At 57.8% G+C, this 15110-nt stretch overlaps 1 protein-coding gene across 1 annotated transcript in view; it reads left to right on the top strand.

The window, feature by feature from the left end:
- The window catches only part of NCOR2 (nuclear receptor corepressor 2), a 172129-nt gene that overhangs the window by 72266 nt on the left and 84753 nt on the right, over positions 1–15110 (top strand). Inside the window, exons 10-14 of the mRNA XM_040620026.1 lie at positions 2677–2849; positions 3803–3893; positions 6538–6716; positions 10022–10076; positions 12364–12462. Of these exons, the coding sequence (XP_040475960.1) occupies positions 2677–2849; positions 3803–3893; positions 6538–6716; positions 10022–10076; positions 12364–12462 (597 nt within the window). The remainder of the gene's footprint in view (positions 1–2676; positions 2850–3802; positions 3894–6537; positions 6717–10021; positions 10077–12363; positions 12463–15110) is intronic.

The following is a 15110-nucleotide window of genomic DNA, read 5'->3' as shown; positions in this document are numbered from 1 at the left end:
TGACCACAGAGGCCAGCTCCCCTGGCCAGCTGGCTGCAGCTGCCCTTCTCCGACACCATCCTCCTTTACTCCCTTCTCTTGGCCTGACACTGCCTTCCCAGTGTTCAGAGAGCCCCGTCTCCCCTCGCCTCCCTGAGTGCAGAGTGTGTCACGCGGTGCCCGGCAGGGCAGGAGGGTTTCAAATCTTGGTGCTGCTGGGTGTCTGGGGCAAATCATTCGACGTCTGCCCTCACTTTCCTCCTCTGTTCCGTGAGGGTATTACCACCCACCTTGTTGGGTCACTGAGGGAGGCCTCACACTGTATGCTCAGGGTGACGCCAGATACAGTGGGCGCTCAAAACTGTCAGCTGCAGGCTGGCCTGTGGTCCCTATGGGCTGGAAGAACAACCCTGTGCATCTGATTTCAAAATGGATCACAAAGTTACAGTAGTAAGAACAGTGTGGTGGTGGCGTCAGGACAGACACAGAGACCCGTGGGACAGAATGGAGGCACCGGGATAAGCCTTCAAACCTGTGGCCGGGTGGTTTTTCACAAGAGGCCGAATCCGAATCCACTCAGTGAGAAAGGCTGGTCTCCTGAGTGGATGGTGCGTGGTATCCACACACAGAGTGCAGCTGAACCCCCACCTCCCGGAACTGACGCAAACACCACTCCAAGTCAGTCGAAGGCCTAAATGCAAGAACTGAAGCCGTAACGTTCCTGCGGAGAAACACAGCAGTGACACTTCATGACCTTGGGTTCGGCAGCAGACTCTTGGGTATGACACCAAAAACACAAGGGGCAAGCAGGTGCATTGGACGTCGTCAGAGTCACTGTCGGCCGCTGGCGCCGGGATCCTGGCTCCTGCTCCTGCACCGAGCAATACCAGGCAGGGGGCTGACCTGCCAGGGCTGTGAGTCCCACCCTGGACGACAGGGATGGTAGTTGTGGCCCGTGCGGGGTTCGGGTGAGTCTGCCTGCAAGAAGGACGCTGCTCTGTGCCTGGCACGTGACTCAGGAACATTCAGCCAGTGTCGGGGCTGGGGGTGGGGCTGGTGAGGGTGAACTCCGGCTGTAGGCAAGCTAGAGGTGGGGGGCGACACGTCTTCATAAGACACAGAGACAGCGGTCGCAGGGGCATGGTGGCCCTGCTCCTCGTCCTCTGCAGAGACTTGCTCCCGGCACCCCCCCCCCCCCAGGCTTAGCTCTGCCCCAGCGTCTCGCGCGCGTGTGTGTGTGTGTTTGTGTGTGTGTGTGTGTGTGTGTGAGAGCCTGAGGGGGGAGAGTTGCTTCCTCCCCTGGTCAGTGCGTCCACCTCACAGAGACCCCCGCTGAGTGGTCGTGCTCCGCGGGGAGGGCTGTCGCCTCCTGCAGTACATTGTCCCCAGGTGCTCAGTGCAGTAGACACGGGCCCTGTGTGTCTTCTCCAGTAACTGCATTATTTTCCTCTGCTGGTTTGCTGAACTTTTCTCCCCATCCTCCCATCTGACACATTTTCTCACTTTTGTCCATCAGACTGCGGCCTCTCTGGCAGAAGCTATGAGGGTGGGATGGGTTCCGTGCTGTGATGGTGACAGGCCGGATGTCCTCTGCCCCAGTCCCCATGTGCAGTGGGGGGCTGTCTGCACCACAGAGCCATGAACGGTGTGGCTATTGTCTGCTGCTGGAACCACGTCCTGATCTCTAGCAGGTTCTTGGAGCAGCTCACATACATGTGGGATCCCTGTGAGCTGGGGGTCAGGTTCCGCTCCTTGTCAAAGCTGGCCTGACCTCCCCTTGGGAACTGTTGCCCTGCTGCGTTTGCTGAAGACCAAGGTCACAGGTTGCCTTAGTCAGGCTGAAATGCAGGATGGGGTGGGGTGTCTGATCACGAAGATGAGAGAGGGGTTTTCTCATTGTGCTGAAACATCGAGAGGGCGTTCAAGCGAGACTCCCAGACCGTGCCATCTGTCCAGCACAGCTGTTAGAGACGGGGAGATTGGGGTCTTACGGGCGGCTTATTGCTCCCCACCTGCTCGAGGTCCAGGTCACCTTGGAGATGTGGAAGCCAGGCAGCTAGTTCCTGGCTGGGTGGGGGACAAACAGCAGGTGGCACTGTGGTGAGACGTAGAGAGGGACTTCCTTGTCCAGGAGAGGTGGTAGAGGTGGGAGCTGCTCGGGACTTCACATAGACTCCCTGGTTCTGGGATCATGGCTGAACCTGAGGCCAGGGAATGAGGAACTTTTCAGAAAGAGGATGCTTTTTAGGGGGCCACTCCAAACCTGACAGACACCCCAGAGCCTCACTGTCTAACATAACTTCCCTCCATGATGGAAATGGCTGTCTACTCTGGATGATCGCCCTTCCCGCATGCAGCTATGGAGCAAGAGAAATGTGTCTGGGGGTCCAGAGTCTGAACTTGGTCACATGTGGCTGGTGGCTCTTGTATTGGATGAGACCTTTGTAGAAGGAGGCCAGGCTGGTGGCCCATATCCCTGGGAGGGAGGCAGCTGGGCCCTTAGGGAAGCCTGAGGGTTTTCTTGGGGCCTGGGTCTGCCCAGGTCTCTGTGTGACCATGTGTGTGATTGTGTGTGTCTGTGTGACCTTGTGTGCGTCCACGCAGAGCGGGCTGGGAGCCCAGAGTCGGGGGGCGGGGGCTGGCGTCCAGTTGGAGAACGAACTGCTAATTGATGCTCCCCTTGCTGTGCTCCCCCAGGAACAGAAGTTCTGCCAGCGCTATGACCAGCTCATGGAGGCCTGGGAGAAGAAGGTGGAGCGCATCGAGAACAACCCCCGGCGGCGTGCCAAGGAGAGCAAGGTGCGCGAGTACTACGAGAAGCAGTTCCCTGAGATCCGCAAGCAGCGCGAGCTGCAGGAGCGCATGCAGAGGTGAGCCAGGGGCTGGAGCCTGAATTCCTCCCTTCCTGGATTCCTCCTTCTCCCACCTGCTCACCACTCCGTTCCTCCACGGTGCCTCAAGGACGCGGGTCACCAGAAGAGCCGTGGCTGGTGTGAAACGGAAAGCGCAGCAGGGCTCCACTGGCGACACAGGGGCCACGTGAGGTCCTTGGATGAGTCACTCAGAGCCTGCTTGGTCTTAATGCTTATTTGAAACTTAAATATGTTTTGGTGGAGCAAGCTCTCCTTCCCGCGCGCCGTGGGCTGGTACCTACCAGCGTCGTTCATTTATGTGGCCTGCGTCCCCTGAAGGCAGCTGAGCTTGAGATCCTGGGTGTGGGTCAGAGGCGAGAGGGCTGCCTGCCTGGCTTGGAAGCCGGATCAGGATGCTGGTCTCATGTGGCGGTCATGAGGATTGTGTGAGATCCTGTGTAGGAGGGCCTGGCGCACAGTAGGCGCTTGGTGATACGTAGCTGTGGTTTTGTTACATGGATAGGCTGGTGGGCAGCAAGCAGTGATGATGGCACTTCGGTTCTTTCCTGGACACTCACAGTCCGCATCTCACTGAATGCCCCCTCCCAGCTCTGGGAGCCGGGGACCACACTATCCCCCTGTTACAGGGGGGAGACTGAGGCACTGGTCCTGAAGAGGTGGGTCTGGGATTTCAACAGGGATCTGTGGGGCTGGGCTTTTGGGGGCATCTTAGGAGAGAAGATGGGACTGAGCCNATTCCTGGGTCAGGGTGGGGGCTCCAAGCCCTCCCCTGGACCCCTCAGCCTGGGGCGGTCCCAGCGGGTATGAGAGGCCTGGCCCCTTTACACCTTCCTCCCTCACGCCTACACTCTGCTTCTGGGGAAGTTGTGGGCTTGGTCTGTGCTGTGTGCCTGCTGGAGTCCTGGCTGCCAAGGGGCCGGTCCTGAGTGTGTCCCTTTGGTCTCCAGCAGGGTGGGCCAGCGGGGCAGCGGGCTCTCCATGTCGGCCGCCCGCAGCGAGCACGAGGTGTCCGAGATCATCGATGGCCTCTCAGAGCAGGAGGTAAGAGCATGGCCTTGACTCTGGCCTTGGCTTCACTCACCTCTGTCCCCCATCCATGGGAGTGTCCTGGCAGGAAGCAGAATTCACCGCAATGGTTGAAATCAAGGGGCTTGTCCCCAAAGTGTGGACAGAACCAGTGCAGGGTATTGAGGCATGGGGGGAGTGGCTGTTACCTGTCTCCAAGCCTAAAGGACCAGCAGAGAAAGGGGTGGGGCCGCAGCCACCTGGCAGGACATGGCCAGGAGGGTCACAGCGTGGGCCGCAGCCTGGTGCCCCAGCAGGGAGGAAGCTAAGATTACCGGCTGCTCTTGCACCTCCAGTCTTCTCCCAGTGCCTCCCATTGGCTGAGCCCCACCGGAAGCCAGAGGCAGGGGTGCCTGAGAACTATGCCTTCTAGGTCAGCTTCTCAGTGCCCAGACTGGGGTTAGATGGACAATTGCCCGCACACCGATCGTCCACCAGGCTGGCGGCCTTCTGGCAGGACCCCCAGCCCTGCCAGCACGAGCACACTCTCTTTGCTGCCTTGGGCCCCTCTGGGGATGCCCAGACGACCAGAGCTCAGCCTGGGTGACCCTGGTGGTGGTCTTGGGGCCCAGAGATGAGCAGGAAGCAGAGGGGGCATTTGCCCAGGGAAGTGCCGGTGCCAGCCTGGTCCATCCCGGCTCTCGCAGGTCAAGCTTCCGATGTGCCAGTCCCCCCACCTGCTTGTTCCCAACACCACAGTAGACACGAGTGAGTCTCGTGAAAGGAGGGGGGCACAGTCTTCTTCCGTGGGGACTGTGATCTATTAGTGCAGCAGCCATTGGCAACGCGTGGCTGTTTAAATCGAAATTAACTAAAAGGAGAGAAAACTAGAACTTCAGTTCCTCGGTCACACCAGGCACATGTCGGGTGCTTGGCAGCCACGTGTGGTTGGTTGGGTTGGGGCGGGCAGCGAACACCTGCGTCTCACCAGAGCACCGCTCCAGCTGCTGAGTCTCACGCTGGGCAGACGCCGAGTCCTAGGGAGGGCGCCCCGCTTGGTTTCCAGGCCCTAGCCCCAGAGGTTCTGATTTAGCCAGTCTGGGGTGGAGCCCGGGACTCTGCATTTTTACCAAGTTACCCACATGATTTTGATGCAGGTGATTCAGACTGGCCATGAAAAGAGATCTTCTTTTTAAAACTTCACATGGTATGTCCCTATTCTGAACAGCATTCAGTCCACAGAAAGCAGAACTCAGCCCTTGGCCGCGGTCACACCTGTGGGTTTGCTCCGGCTCCTGTCCCGCCGGTGCTGTGGCTGTGTGCCGGTCCCGCAGGGGTGTGGACACCAGTTCAGTTTGTCTTGGAAGCGAGAGGGGGGCGGGTGGCCCTTTTCCAAGCATTTCCTGCCTGACAGCCAAGGGTGAGTGGCATCCTGGCTGATTCAGTGTCCCCAGTCCCCAGCCCCCATGCCAGAGGCCCACTTCCCCAGGTCCCGGCCACATGAGCACATAGCCACTGGCCTCCCGAGACTGTTGAGGGAGTGGCAGTTGGGTGGGCTGGTGGGGAGGGTATTTAGGACAGAGACTTCACCTGACTAGAGGTTCCCTGGGAGGGTAGGAAGGAGGGGGCTGGGCAGGAGGAGAGGAGCCGCCCCCACCCTGTGGGGAGCTTTTGGCAGTCACAGTGCATGCCCAGGAAGACAGAGCCCCGAGAAGGCAGAGCAGGGGGTCCTGCCAGCGGAGAGCTCTGCCTGTGACCAGGCCAGTGGTCTGCCGTTAGTGCCATGTGGGGCAGCTGAGGGCAATGGGAGAGGTGTTGGTCCTGGAGGGCTGTGCCAAGTGCTGGGAGGCTCAGGCCTCTGGCGGAGGGGGGTGGGGGTCCTCCCCGAGCTGGGGCTCAGGGCTTTGTGCTCCTGCTGGGAATCCCAAATGCTGAAGGAGAGGTTGGCTGTGGGAGGCCGAGCGGCGGATCCTTTGAACTAGCTGACCTTGGCCATGCTGGGCGCTCGCCTGCCTCCTCAGATGGGTAATTAATCGCCAGTAATGGGCTGGCTGCAGAGATTTGGGGAAATGAGCCCAGCTGAGTGGTGGCTCAGAGCCTCTTAATAGCCATCCCAATGCATTATGAGTGAGTGCACCCGACTCCTGCCGTGCACGGGGCCAGGCAGGCTGGGTCCCAAGTGGGCACACTTGAAGGAGCAGATGCCAGGGCTGTGGAGGGTGGCGGGGAGGAAATGGGTCTGCGATCTCACCAGCCCCTCTCTCTGCCATGTGCGCCCTCGGAGCCTGGATGGCCAGGCCCATCTCCCGAGCTGGTTTGGCCCAGCTGGCTGAACATCTTTCCTGTCGTGTTTTATGGCATTTGTATTTCCAAAGGGAAGATGCATTGGCCCCCTCTCCCTGCAGATAAGGCCGCCGCTGCTCTCCGCATTTAATTTACAGTCCCGTCCACCATAAACCTGTCTGGGGCTGCCTTTAAATCCTCCCTCCCCTGGCATTGGGCTCTTAGTATTTTCAACTCATCCTCCCCTTTCTCTCTGGCTTGGCATTTTCGCACTCTCGCTCGGAACGTCCGCGCCCTTGCCTGGGCCCCCAACGCTGGCAGGAGCCCTCCCCGCCCCGTCCCCTGGCTGCCCTCGGGAGCCCTCTGACCCCGGCCCTCCGCCTTCTCCCCCCTCCAGAACCTGGAGAAGCAAATGCGGCAGCTGGCTGTGATCCCGCCAATGCTGTACGACGCGGACCAGCAGCGCATCAAGTTCATCAACATGAACGGGCTCATGGACGACCCCATGAAGGTGTACAAAGACCGCCAGGTCATGAACATGTGGAGCGAGCAGGAGAAGGAGACCTTCCGGGAGAAGTGAGTCCCTGGTGCCGGGACGCAGGCCACCGTGGCCCTCTCGGCCCTCTTTGTCCCGGGAAGCCCTTCCTGCTGAGGCGTGGACGGGCTTACTAGGGCTACCGTGACAAATGACCACAAGCTGGGTGGCTGACAGCGACGGTGATTTTATCCTCACTCCGCTCTGGAGGCCAGAAGTCCAAGATCAAGGTGTGGGTGGGGTCGGTTCCTGCTGGAGACCCCCGGCAGCCTCCGTCTTTCCTTGTCTCGGAGGTGAATCACTCCCGCCCCACCTGCCTCTGTCTTCACGTGGTCTTCCCTGTGTGTCTCTCTGGGTCTTCTTTTTCCATCAAGACCCCGGCCGTGCTGGACCCAGGGCCACTCTACTCCAGTGTGACTGCATCTTAACTAATGACATCCTCAGAGAACTCATTCCAAATAAGGTCACTTTCGGAGGTTTGGGTGGATGTGAACTTTGGGGGGACACTGTTCAACCCAGTACGAAGTGTGAGGGCAGCCTTATGTGAAATGGGGCTGTGTGTATCGGAAGAACAAGGCTGGAGGGTGCGGGGAGGCTGGGCCAGAGGGTAGGGATATGTGGCTGGGGGATGGCTCTTTGGCTTTCATTTAACTCTGAACGTGGCTGTTTTTGAGCACATCCTCCATCCCACACACCGTGCAAGTGTTTTTTGGGTTTTGTATGTTTGTCCCTCTTAGCCCTCATGACAGCATTGCCAGGCCGTCGCCATTGCCTAGGTGAGGAAACAGAGGCTCAGAGAGGTGAAGACACTTAATGAAGGTCACACAGCTTACAAACGGTGGAGGCAGGCTTCAGACTCTCCCATCTTCAGGGCAAGGGCTCCGCTGCAGTGGAGAGGCCTGTCGGGGAGGGAGGTGGAGCCAGGGTGCAGGGGAGCTTTGGAAAGCAGAAGCAAGAGTTGAGTGCTAAGAGGTGAGGCTTGGGGCTTTTGAAAGGAAAGAGCTGAAAGACAGAGTGTTTTGGGGTGACGAGTGAGGAGCTGCCTGATGGATAAAACCCCCGTCCCCTCAGCCGAACTGAGAAGTTACATCCCAGGGACCCCTGCACGTGCCGGCACAGGCCCCCGTGAGGTGGGAGGCAGGGAAGCTGAGGCACGAGCAGAGGCCTCAGTGCTTGGCCAGGAGGGCGCATTGGAAACAGACTCTGCTTAGCAGCTGGACCTCTGCCTCTGCCTCTGCCTCTGGAGAGGGCCTCAGGGCCAGGGGACGGAGACCCCTGTTCTTCCACTACCTGCTGTGGGCCAGAGTGCCTGGGGGGCCTCAGGGACGAGGATGATTCTGGGTCATGGGCCGCACAGACACCAGGATGTGGACGTGCAGGGGGAGCCGTCCTTGAGGGTCTGGGCAGGAGAGGTGGGTTTTTAGAAAAGCTTTTGAGAATGAAAATTCTAAAACATCCTTGAAAATAGAGGGGTGGCATAACGAGGCCTCGAGTGCCTATCACAGAGTGAACAGTTTTCAGGGAATAGCACTTCGGGGAGAGGGTCCCAGGGGCGTTTGGGGTTGACTCCTTGGAGACAGGAAACCTAGTTCCTTGGGGGCTCATACCTAGGGCCTCACAATCGCAGGTGTGATTGTTCTGCCACGAGTCAAGGCCCACGTGTAAGCGATACTACAATTTTAGTGAAGGACCACAGTCACGGATGCTAAGAATTACCGTCAAGTTAGGTATCTAACTTCCCCCGGTATGTTCGTTATTTGTATTTATTTATGCTTTCTTTAAAAACAAAAAAAAAAGAGGTGCTTCTGTTGTGTTTTGTGTTTCAGCCTTTCTGGAGTTCATGTTTGCTCTTCTCACCTAATGATTTCATCGTTAATTCAGAAGGATAGGGGTGGGGCAGGCTGGGCTGATGTCCCCTGAGCCTCAGCTTCGTGCCCCCAGTCTTTCCAGGAGAGTTGTCCTGGTCAAGGCCTCATGTTCCACAGAATTGGTGGTGCTTGGGCCTTTGGAAATCATGTGCCAGTGGCATAGAGACCCACCATTTACTGGCTTTGTCACCTCCAGTAGCCACTTCTCCTTTCCGAGCCTCAGTTTCCACATCTGTAAAATGGGTATGGCATCAATGCCTCCCTTGTTTAGCTGCTGAGAGGTGCCCAGTGGGTAAGAAATTCTCAGTAAGTGTTGGCAGTGAATACAGGTCTAGGTTGGAGGGCGGTGGAAGAGGTGAGCTAGAAGGTTTCCAGATGTGAAACCTGGTCTCCTGGGATCCTGTCTCTCCTTGGGGAAACCCCAAGGAAGGGATCTAGGTGGGGAAGGAAATGTCACTGGGGCAGGGAGAGGGAGAGGAAGGGAACTCTGTCTGGAAAAGAAGGGCGTTAGGCTGGCTCCAGCTTTGCAAGCTGCCTGAGGCAGCATCCCAGGCGGGGAAGCCTGCCACTCTGACTCTCAGCTTCCTCCTGGAAGAGAGAAGAGGCCATTCCGGATTCTCCGGTGTCTGGTTGGGGAGCAGGGGAGGGGCCCATTGGCCTCCTGCCCAGCCATCTGGAGGGCCGGGCGGAGAGCACCGGGCACTGGCCCAGGCTCCCTCGGGGGACCCGAGGCCCCCGCCTCACCAGCAGCTCCTTCTCTCCCCAGGGGAGGTTGCGGGGCGGTGGCACGTCGTGGGGACCGTCAGGCTGAGGCTGGGTCCGAGCCAGGGACTCCACCCAGCATCCCTGGGGCCTCTGCGGCCATGACCCACATCTCCGCCCCCACTGCCCGCCTGCTCCTGTGGCCCTGACATTTCAGCCTTGCCGAGCCTTTCCCAGTAATTCTGCCGGTTTCGCAGGAAGCCAGTTGGTGGGGTGCCAGCTCCCTGCACCCCCTCCGGCATAAGTCCTTTCTTGCCGCCTCCTCGTGGGCACTCAGAGCCTGTGCTCCCACCTCTCCCAGGGAGGCCTGCAGCTCGCCGCCTGACCTGTGGCCTGGCTGTGGGGGCCTGCGTGGGCTGGGCGAGGCCCAGCTTCCCAGACCCGGCCGGAGATATGAACAAAGGCAGATTTTAAAAGGGGGGGAACCCCACCAAAGAGCTGCATGCAATGTCCTCATTTTTCCTGGAAGCCGCCTCCAGCAGGACAAACAAATATATTTTCAAAGGCGCTAAAACCAGTGACTCACTCCAAGGAACGCCCTCTCTTACCCTCGGCCCGCCCGCCCTTCCCACACCCCCCTGGGCTTAATTGCTCCGAGTGGGGCGGCGCCCGCCTAGCCAGGCCCGCGGAGATGGCAGGCGCCCGGGTGCTCGGCGCCCGCCCAGTTGGGAAGCCCCCCGTGGCTGGGCCTCACGCCTGCCCTTCTCCTCCCACAGGTTCATGCAGCACCCCAAGAACTTTGGCCTGATCGCATCATTCCTGGAGAGGAAGGTGAGTCGCTGCCCCCAAGCCCAGCCACCAGCTCAGCCGCCCTGCCCGCCCCGCGCCTCTCTGGGGTCCACTCCAGTGGGCGGCCGCTTGCCCTGGGACAAAGGACCCTCCCTCCCTGCCCACAGAGCTTGCCTCTTGTTCTGTCTGTCCTTCCCTCCTAACCCCCTCCGTAGGTCCTCCTGCTTCTTCCTTTGAGAAGCAGCCGCAGGCCCCGCCCCTGCTGGCCGAGGGGGTGGAGCCCCAGGCTAGGAAACCCCAGGAGGGCTGTGTGCCCTGGCTTCCCTGGAGCCAGCTCCTCAGACGTGGCAGCGAGCCTCCTTGCAGACTGGGCATGGGTTCTGGAAGCTATGCATGCTGTGCCTGGCGTCCCAGTTAAGGCCTTATAGGCAAGAGTGGCGTTCTTTCAGGGGGGCTGGTCGCTCTGATGGTCACTGGATGCTTTCTGACATCCCTTATGCCAGCCAGGCCTGTGGTCAGTTAGTCCCCATCCCATTTGGACAAACCTTCGTGTAGAACTGTCCCTTGAACCCTACCTTGCCCCCAAACCCAGCCCAAGGCAGTGACCCTTTTTGCTCCACCCCTGACCTCACGGGTAGACACAGAACGTCCTAAGAGAATGGCAAAGACCTGCTGTGTACCCTTTGTCGGGCCGGGCGGTGCCTGGAGTTGGGGAAGCTGGGCCGGTCTACGTGAGACCCTGTGTGCTGGCATTGGCGCTGGGAACCCTGGTGTTGTAGGGCGGAGCAGGAAGGGCTCCAGCAAGGGTTTCCTTCTGGGGCTGCTGTCCTGGGTGTTTCATGCCACACTCCCTGAGTCAGGTTTGTGAGAGATGGGGCATCTGCCCACCCTCAGCTTTGCTCATGCCCAGCTGCTGGAGGCCTCATGCTTTTCAGCTGAGGGAGTGCCATCCGAGCAGGAGCCAGGCGGTTATTTTCAAGTTGAACATTTGTCCCCAGCATCTGCCCTTAAGGAGCTGATAACCATAGAAGGAGGGAGATGGGGCAACGTGGGGAGACAGAATCTCTCCGTGCCTGAAAAACCGGCGTGGGGCAGCAAGCCCTATAAATAGTCTTTCCTCTGACTTCGAGATGGCTTTGTGCTGGGGTGTGGACAGTCCGGGAGGCTCTGGGTCAGGGCTCCCCAGGGATTGAGGCAAGGGTTTCAGATGCTGGTCTTGAGCAGCATTGCTTGGGAACGGGGACTCAGAGTCTCTACCCTGGAGAGTAAACTTTATGGTGTACTTTGTCTAAGGCGGCTCAGGATAGGACTTAAATAGAGCTTCCAGAAGGGTCTGAGGCAGGGATTGCCAACGGTGCCCCATGCTTTTGGGGACAGGCGTGTTCTGAGTGAGGCCGGGAGCAGGGTGGGAGCTCGGTGGGCCAGCCAGCCTGTGCCCGTCTGCAGGGACAGCTGCTGCTTAGGGTCAGCCCACTGTTGTCCGGTGTGGAAGGCACTCCCCTGAATTGTTCAAGGGGAAGTCGGACACCCACATTGCCCAGTCTGCAAATATTGGCATCTGAAAAGACGATAATTTTCTCAACCGCTGTGTGGGCCCTGTGTGGGGGCCAGGTTTATGTGGGAAGTAGCCGCTGTTGACGGGCATTCTGGAGGTGGCAAGGGCCATGAGGTTTGAGGCCCAGCCTGCCTCTGCACCCAGCAGCCTTGATGGAACAGCCCTCAGAGGTGAGCTGTCACCTGGAGCTGACCTGTGGCCGCACATCACCATGTTGCTTTGAGGATGCCCTCTTGCTGGTCCTGTTTGGGCAAGGAGGTGGTGGGGTTCCAGGGAGGGTCAGTCGTTGACTCAGCAAGTAGCACTAGGGTTTAGACCCAGATGGGTGTGGAACAGATCAAGGCAGAGAAAATCATAAACGTTGCAAGAGACGAAGAGTCGCTTGGGGACATTATAGTCCAGCTGGGTCACGAAGCTTGGAAGAGGTTACTCGGGGCCCCAGGTGTTCGGGAAGAAGGAGCTGGGCTGAAAGAAAGGAGACCCAGGCCCAGGTCGGGGAGGGTAGGCGACCACCTCGTGATGGTTAGGGACAGCAGCAAGGGCAGTAGGACCAGGGGGCACTTCTATAGGCTGCCCCGAGTGCTCCGAATTCATGACCGCTCTGTGACGTGTATGCTCTGAGCAACCCCATCACACAGGTGAGACGGTGCGGTGACCTGAGCAAGGTCACCCCGCTCTGTGTGGAGGAGGCAGGCCTTGCATCCAGATCTCTGGCTCTTGGCCCCCTGCTCCGACCGCCCACATAGGACACAGCATTCTCTCTCTGTCCCACAGACTGTGGCTGAGTGTGTCCTCTATTACTACCTGACCAAGAAGAATGAGAACTATAAGAGCCTGGTGAGGAGGAGCTACCGGCGCCGTGGCAAGAGCCAGGTGAGAGGCGGGCCGGGTGGCTGGCTCTCGGCACCAGTCCCCGGCATGCTCCGCGGCTGGCTTCACGCGAGCTTCGTGGCCATTTGCACGATGGGCGGTGACCATCTGCGTGTGTTGCTCTGCGGCAGGCCCCCTCAGCTTGGGCCCCCTCGGTGGTGGCTGGAAGACCCTTTCTGGGGTGTTCATACTGCCCCAGCAGCAGAGAGGAGTACTAGGAGAAAGACCACTTCCATTCTTAGCCTGGAAAATTCTAGAACTCCTGGCTTGGTGAGTCATGATCCCTGTGGTGAAAGGGTCACATCCCCAGAGCAAGGACTGAGTTCTCTGCATGACTTGGATTGGTTAACAAGTTTAACATTTTAAAAAATATTTATAGTTTCTTTGTGTTGTTTTTATGCATATTTGAAAGCAAAAAATAGCCAGTACATCAACCTGCAGTCTGTCAGCCATCACTGTTCAGGATGAGACCGAGGCATTATTTACATTAGAGAAGGGCTAGGCAAGCTACGGCTCGCAGGCCAAGTCTGGCCCACCCTTTTTTGTGTGAATAAAGTTTTATTGACACACAGCCAGGTTCATTGATTTTCATATTACCATGGCAGCTTTTCTGTTACAGCAGCAGAGTGGGGTAGTCATGACAGAAGCTGCAAAGCCTAAAACATGTACTGTCTGGTCCCGTTCAGAAAATGCTGACCTCTGAGTTACAGAAACAAGAATCTGGTTTTAAACAGTGTTTGGCAAATAATGGTAAAGATGGTAGGGGTCTATAGCACACAGGTGAAAGGGGGCTCCTGGGTGATCGATCGTTGCTTGGGAGACAGAGAGGGGATGGATTCACTTCACTTCCGGGCTGTTGAAAATCAGCTCAGGGCAGGTGCTGGGAGCACGTGACTCCTGGAGGAGGTAGGCTTACACTGTTGGAGGAGGGATTTGGGCTGGACGGGCAGATGGCTTTGGGGCACTGCCATTGGGTGCTGCCTGGAGCTGGTGGAGGCACTTCCTTCTTGGGGCCTTTGGCCTGGGGTGCCCAGGAGAAAGTGATGAAGGTCAGGAGTAGCGGGACCTGGGATGAGAGGGTCCTGAGGTTTTCTCCCTGACATTGGCGTCTTCCCTTCCCCAGGCTGGCCAGGGCAGGTCCTGAGGCATCACGATGTGCTCAGCCATCCCCAGTGGGGTCCTGGTGCCCACTGTGAAACAGCCACTTTGCAATTGAGTCCCACAGATGGGTTCTTAACCGGTACCCTTTTTCTCCTCTCTTGCCTTCTGGGAATTGTGCTTCCACGCTGTAGACCAATGTGCCAACACTTTCCTGTTGGCTAAGCCACATGTAATTAGGGGAGCAAATTTGTTGACAAGAGAATAAGTAACTGCACTCACTGAACTCAGGCATAAATGATTGGGACTGAGTGTTGGTTCTCACTGGCTGGGTTGTTGAAGGGTGGCTATGCCCGGTTTGTGGATAGGGTTTTCCTGGAGCATTGTGTGGCCACGATTGACCAGCCTGCTTGCCCATCTAACAGATGTGTAAAAGCAAGTCTTACCGGCTTGGAGCTATTTAATTCCAAAGACCTAGCTGTGGTGTTTTAGAAATTGAAGTGCAGTCAGGAATTTTCTAGACTGAGAAGCACAAACTCAAATAAATTCCAGGCAGGGAGCATAAATATGCTGAGGCATGAGAGGCAGTAGGGAGTGGTGGGGACTGTGGCAAAATAGAGGGGGAGCTAAAGGCCTTTATTTAAAAACCATCATCAGAGATCTGTTGAGCACCTACTGTGTTTCAGTTCTCCTGCTTGTCTTCCCAGTGTGTGTGCCCTCACTTGCCCCACTGCCTTTGAGGGGTTGCTGTGGGTGGACTCATGAGGCCCCTCCAGGTGGCTGGGCTGGGAGCTCTGGAGGAGAAAGGGTTCTGACTCTGATGGGGAGAGCCATGTTTGCATGGAGGGAGATGGGGACTTGTGTGTGTTGAGGTCATTTAGGGAGGGGGGTATTCCCAGACATGCCCCGGGTGGGGGGTTTGGGGGTGTCAGCATCCCACATCTTTGGTCTTGGCTGCCATGCCTTTTATTCTGTGGTGTTAATTCTGTGTATCGGACATTAGTGTGCTGAGCACAGGAAGCTCCTTGCCGGTTGTACAGACCAGTGTGCATAGGTGGTTCCAAGACAGCATGCCGGCGATCTGCCTGAGAGTGCATCGCGTAGGGGCCTCGAAAGTGAGGTTAAGAAGCAGCCCCTCGTTGGACAAGAAGAGAAATGAGGGTGTCCCAGGCAGAGGGAGCAGCAGGTGCAAAGGCACGGGGGCATGAGGGAGCGCAGTGCCCTCAGAGTCTTTGGAACAGGGGTCTTAACACCTTCCAGGGTCTTAAATGAATGAGGGATTAGAGAAAAATCACAGGACCCGGTTTTTTCTGCTCGTGTTTGATCAATGACTAGCGGTGTTTCTCTACTCTATGGAAGATAGAAATATAAATGTGAGGATACATGGCGGCCCACACTTAACCTCGGCTTCTGTGAGAGGCGGCAGGGAGTGGTGAGGCCTGTAGCCGACTTAGCCCGTGCCCCGTGTCTGCCCCGCTGACGTTTGGCCACGTGGCCTCACACCGCCAGAGCTAATTTGTGAGGATGAGCTAGAAATTGGGATTTATGTGGAA

The sequence above is a fragment of the Ursus maritimus genome, unplaced genomic scaffold, assembly GCF_017311325.1.
Source record: "Ursus maritimus isolate PB19 unplaced genomic scaffold, ASM1731132v1 scaffold_33, whole genome shotgun sequence".
NCBI lineage: Eukaryota > Metazoa > Chordata > Mammalia > Carnivora > Ursidae > Ursus > Ursus maritimus.
This window is presented reverse-complemented; position numbering and strand designations above follow the sequence as displayed.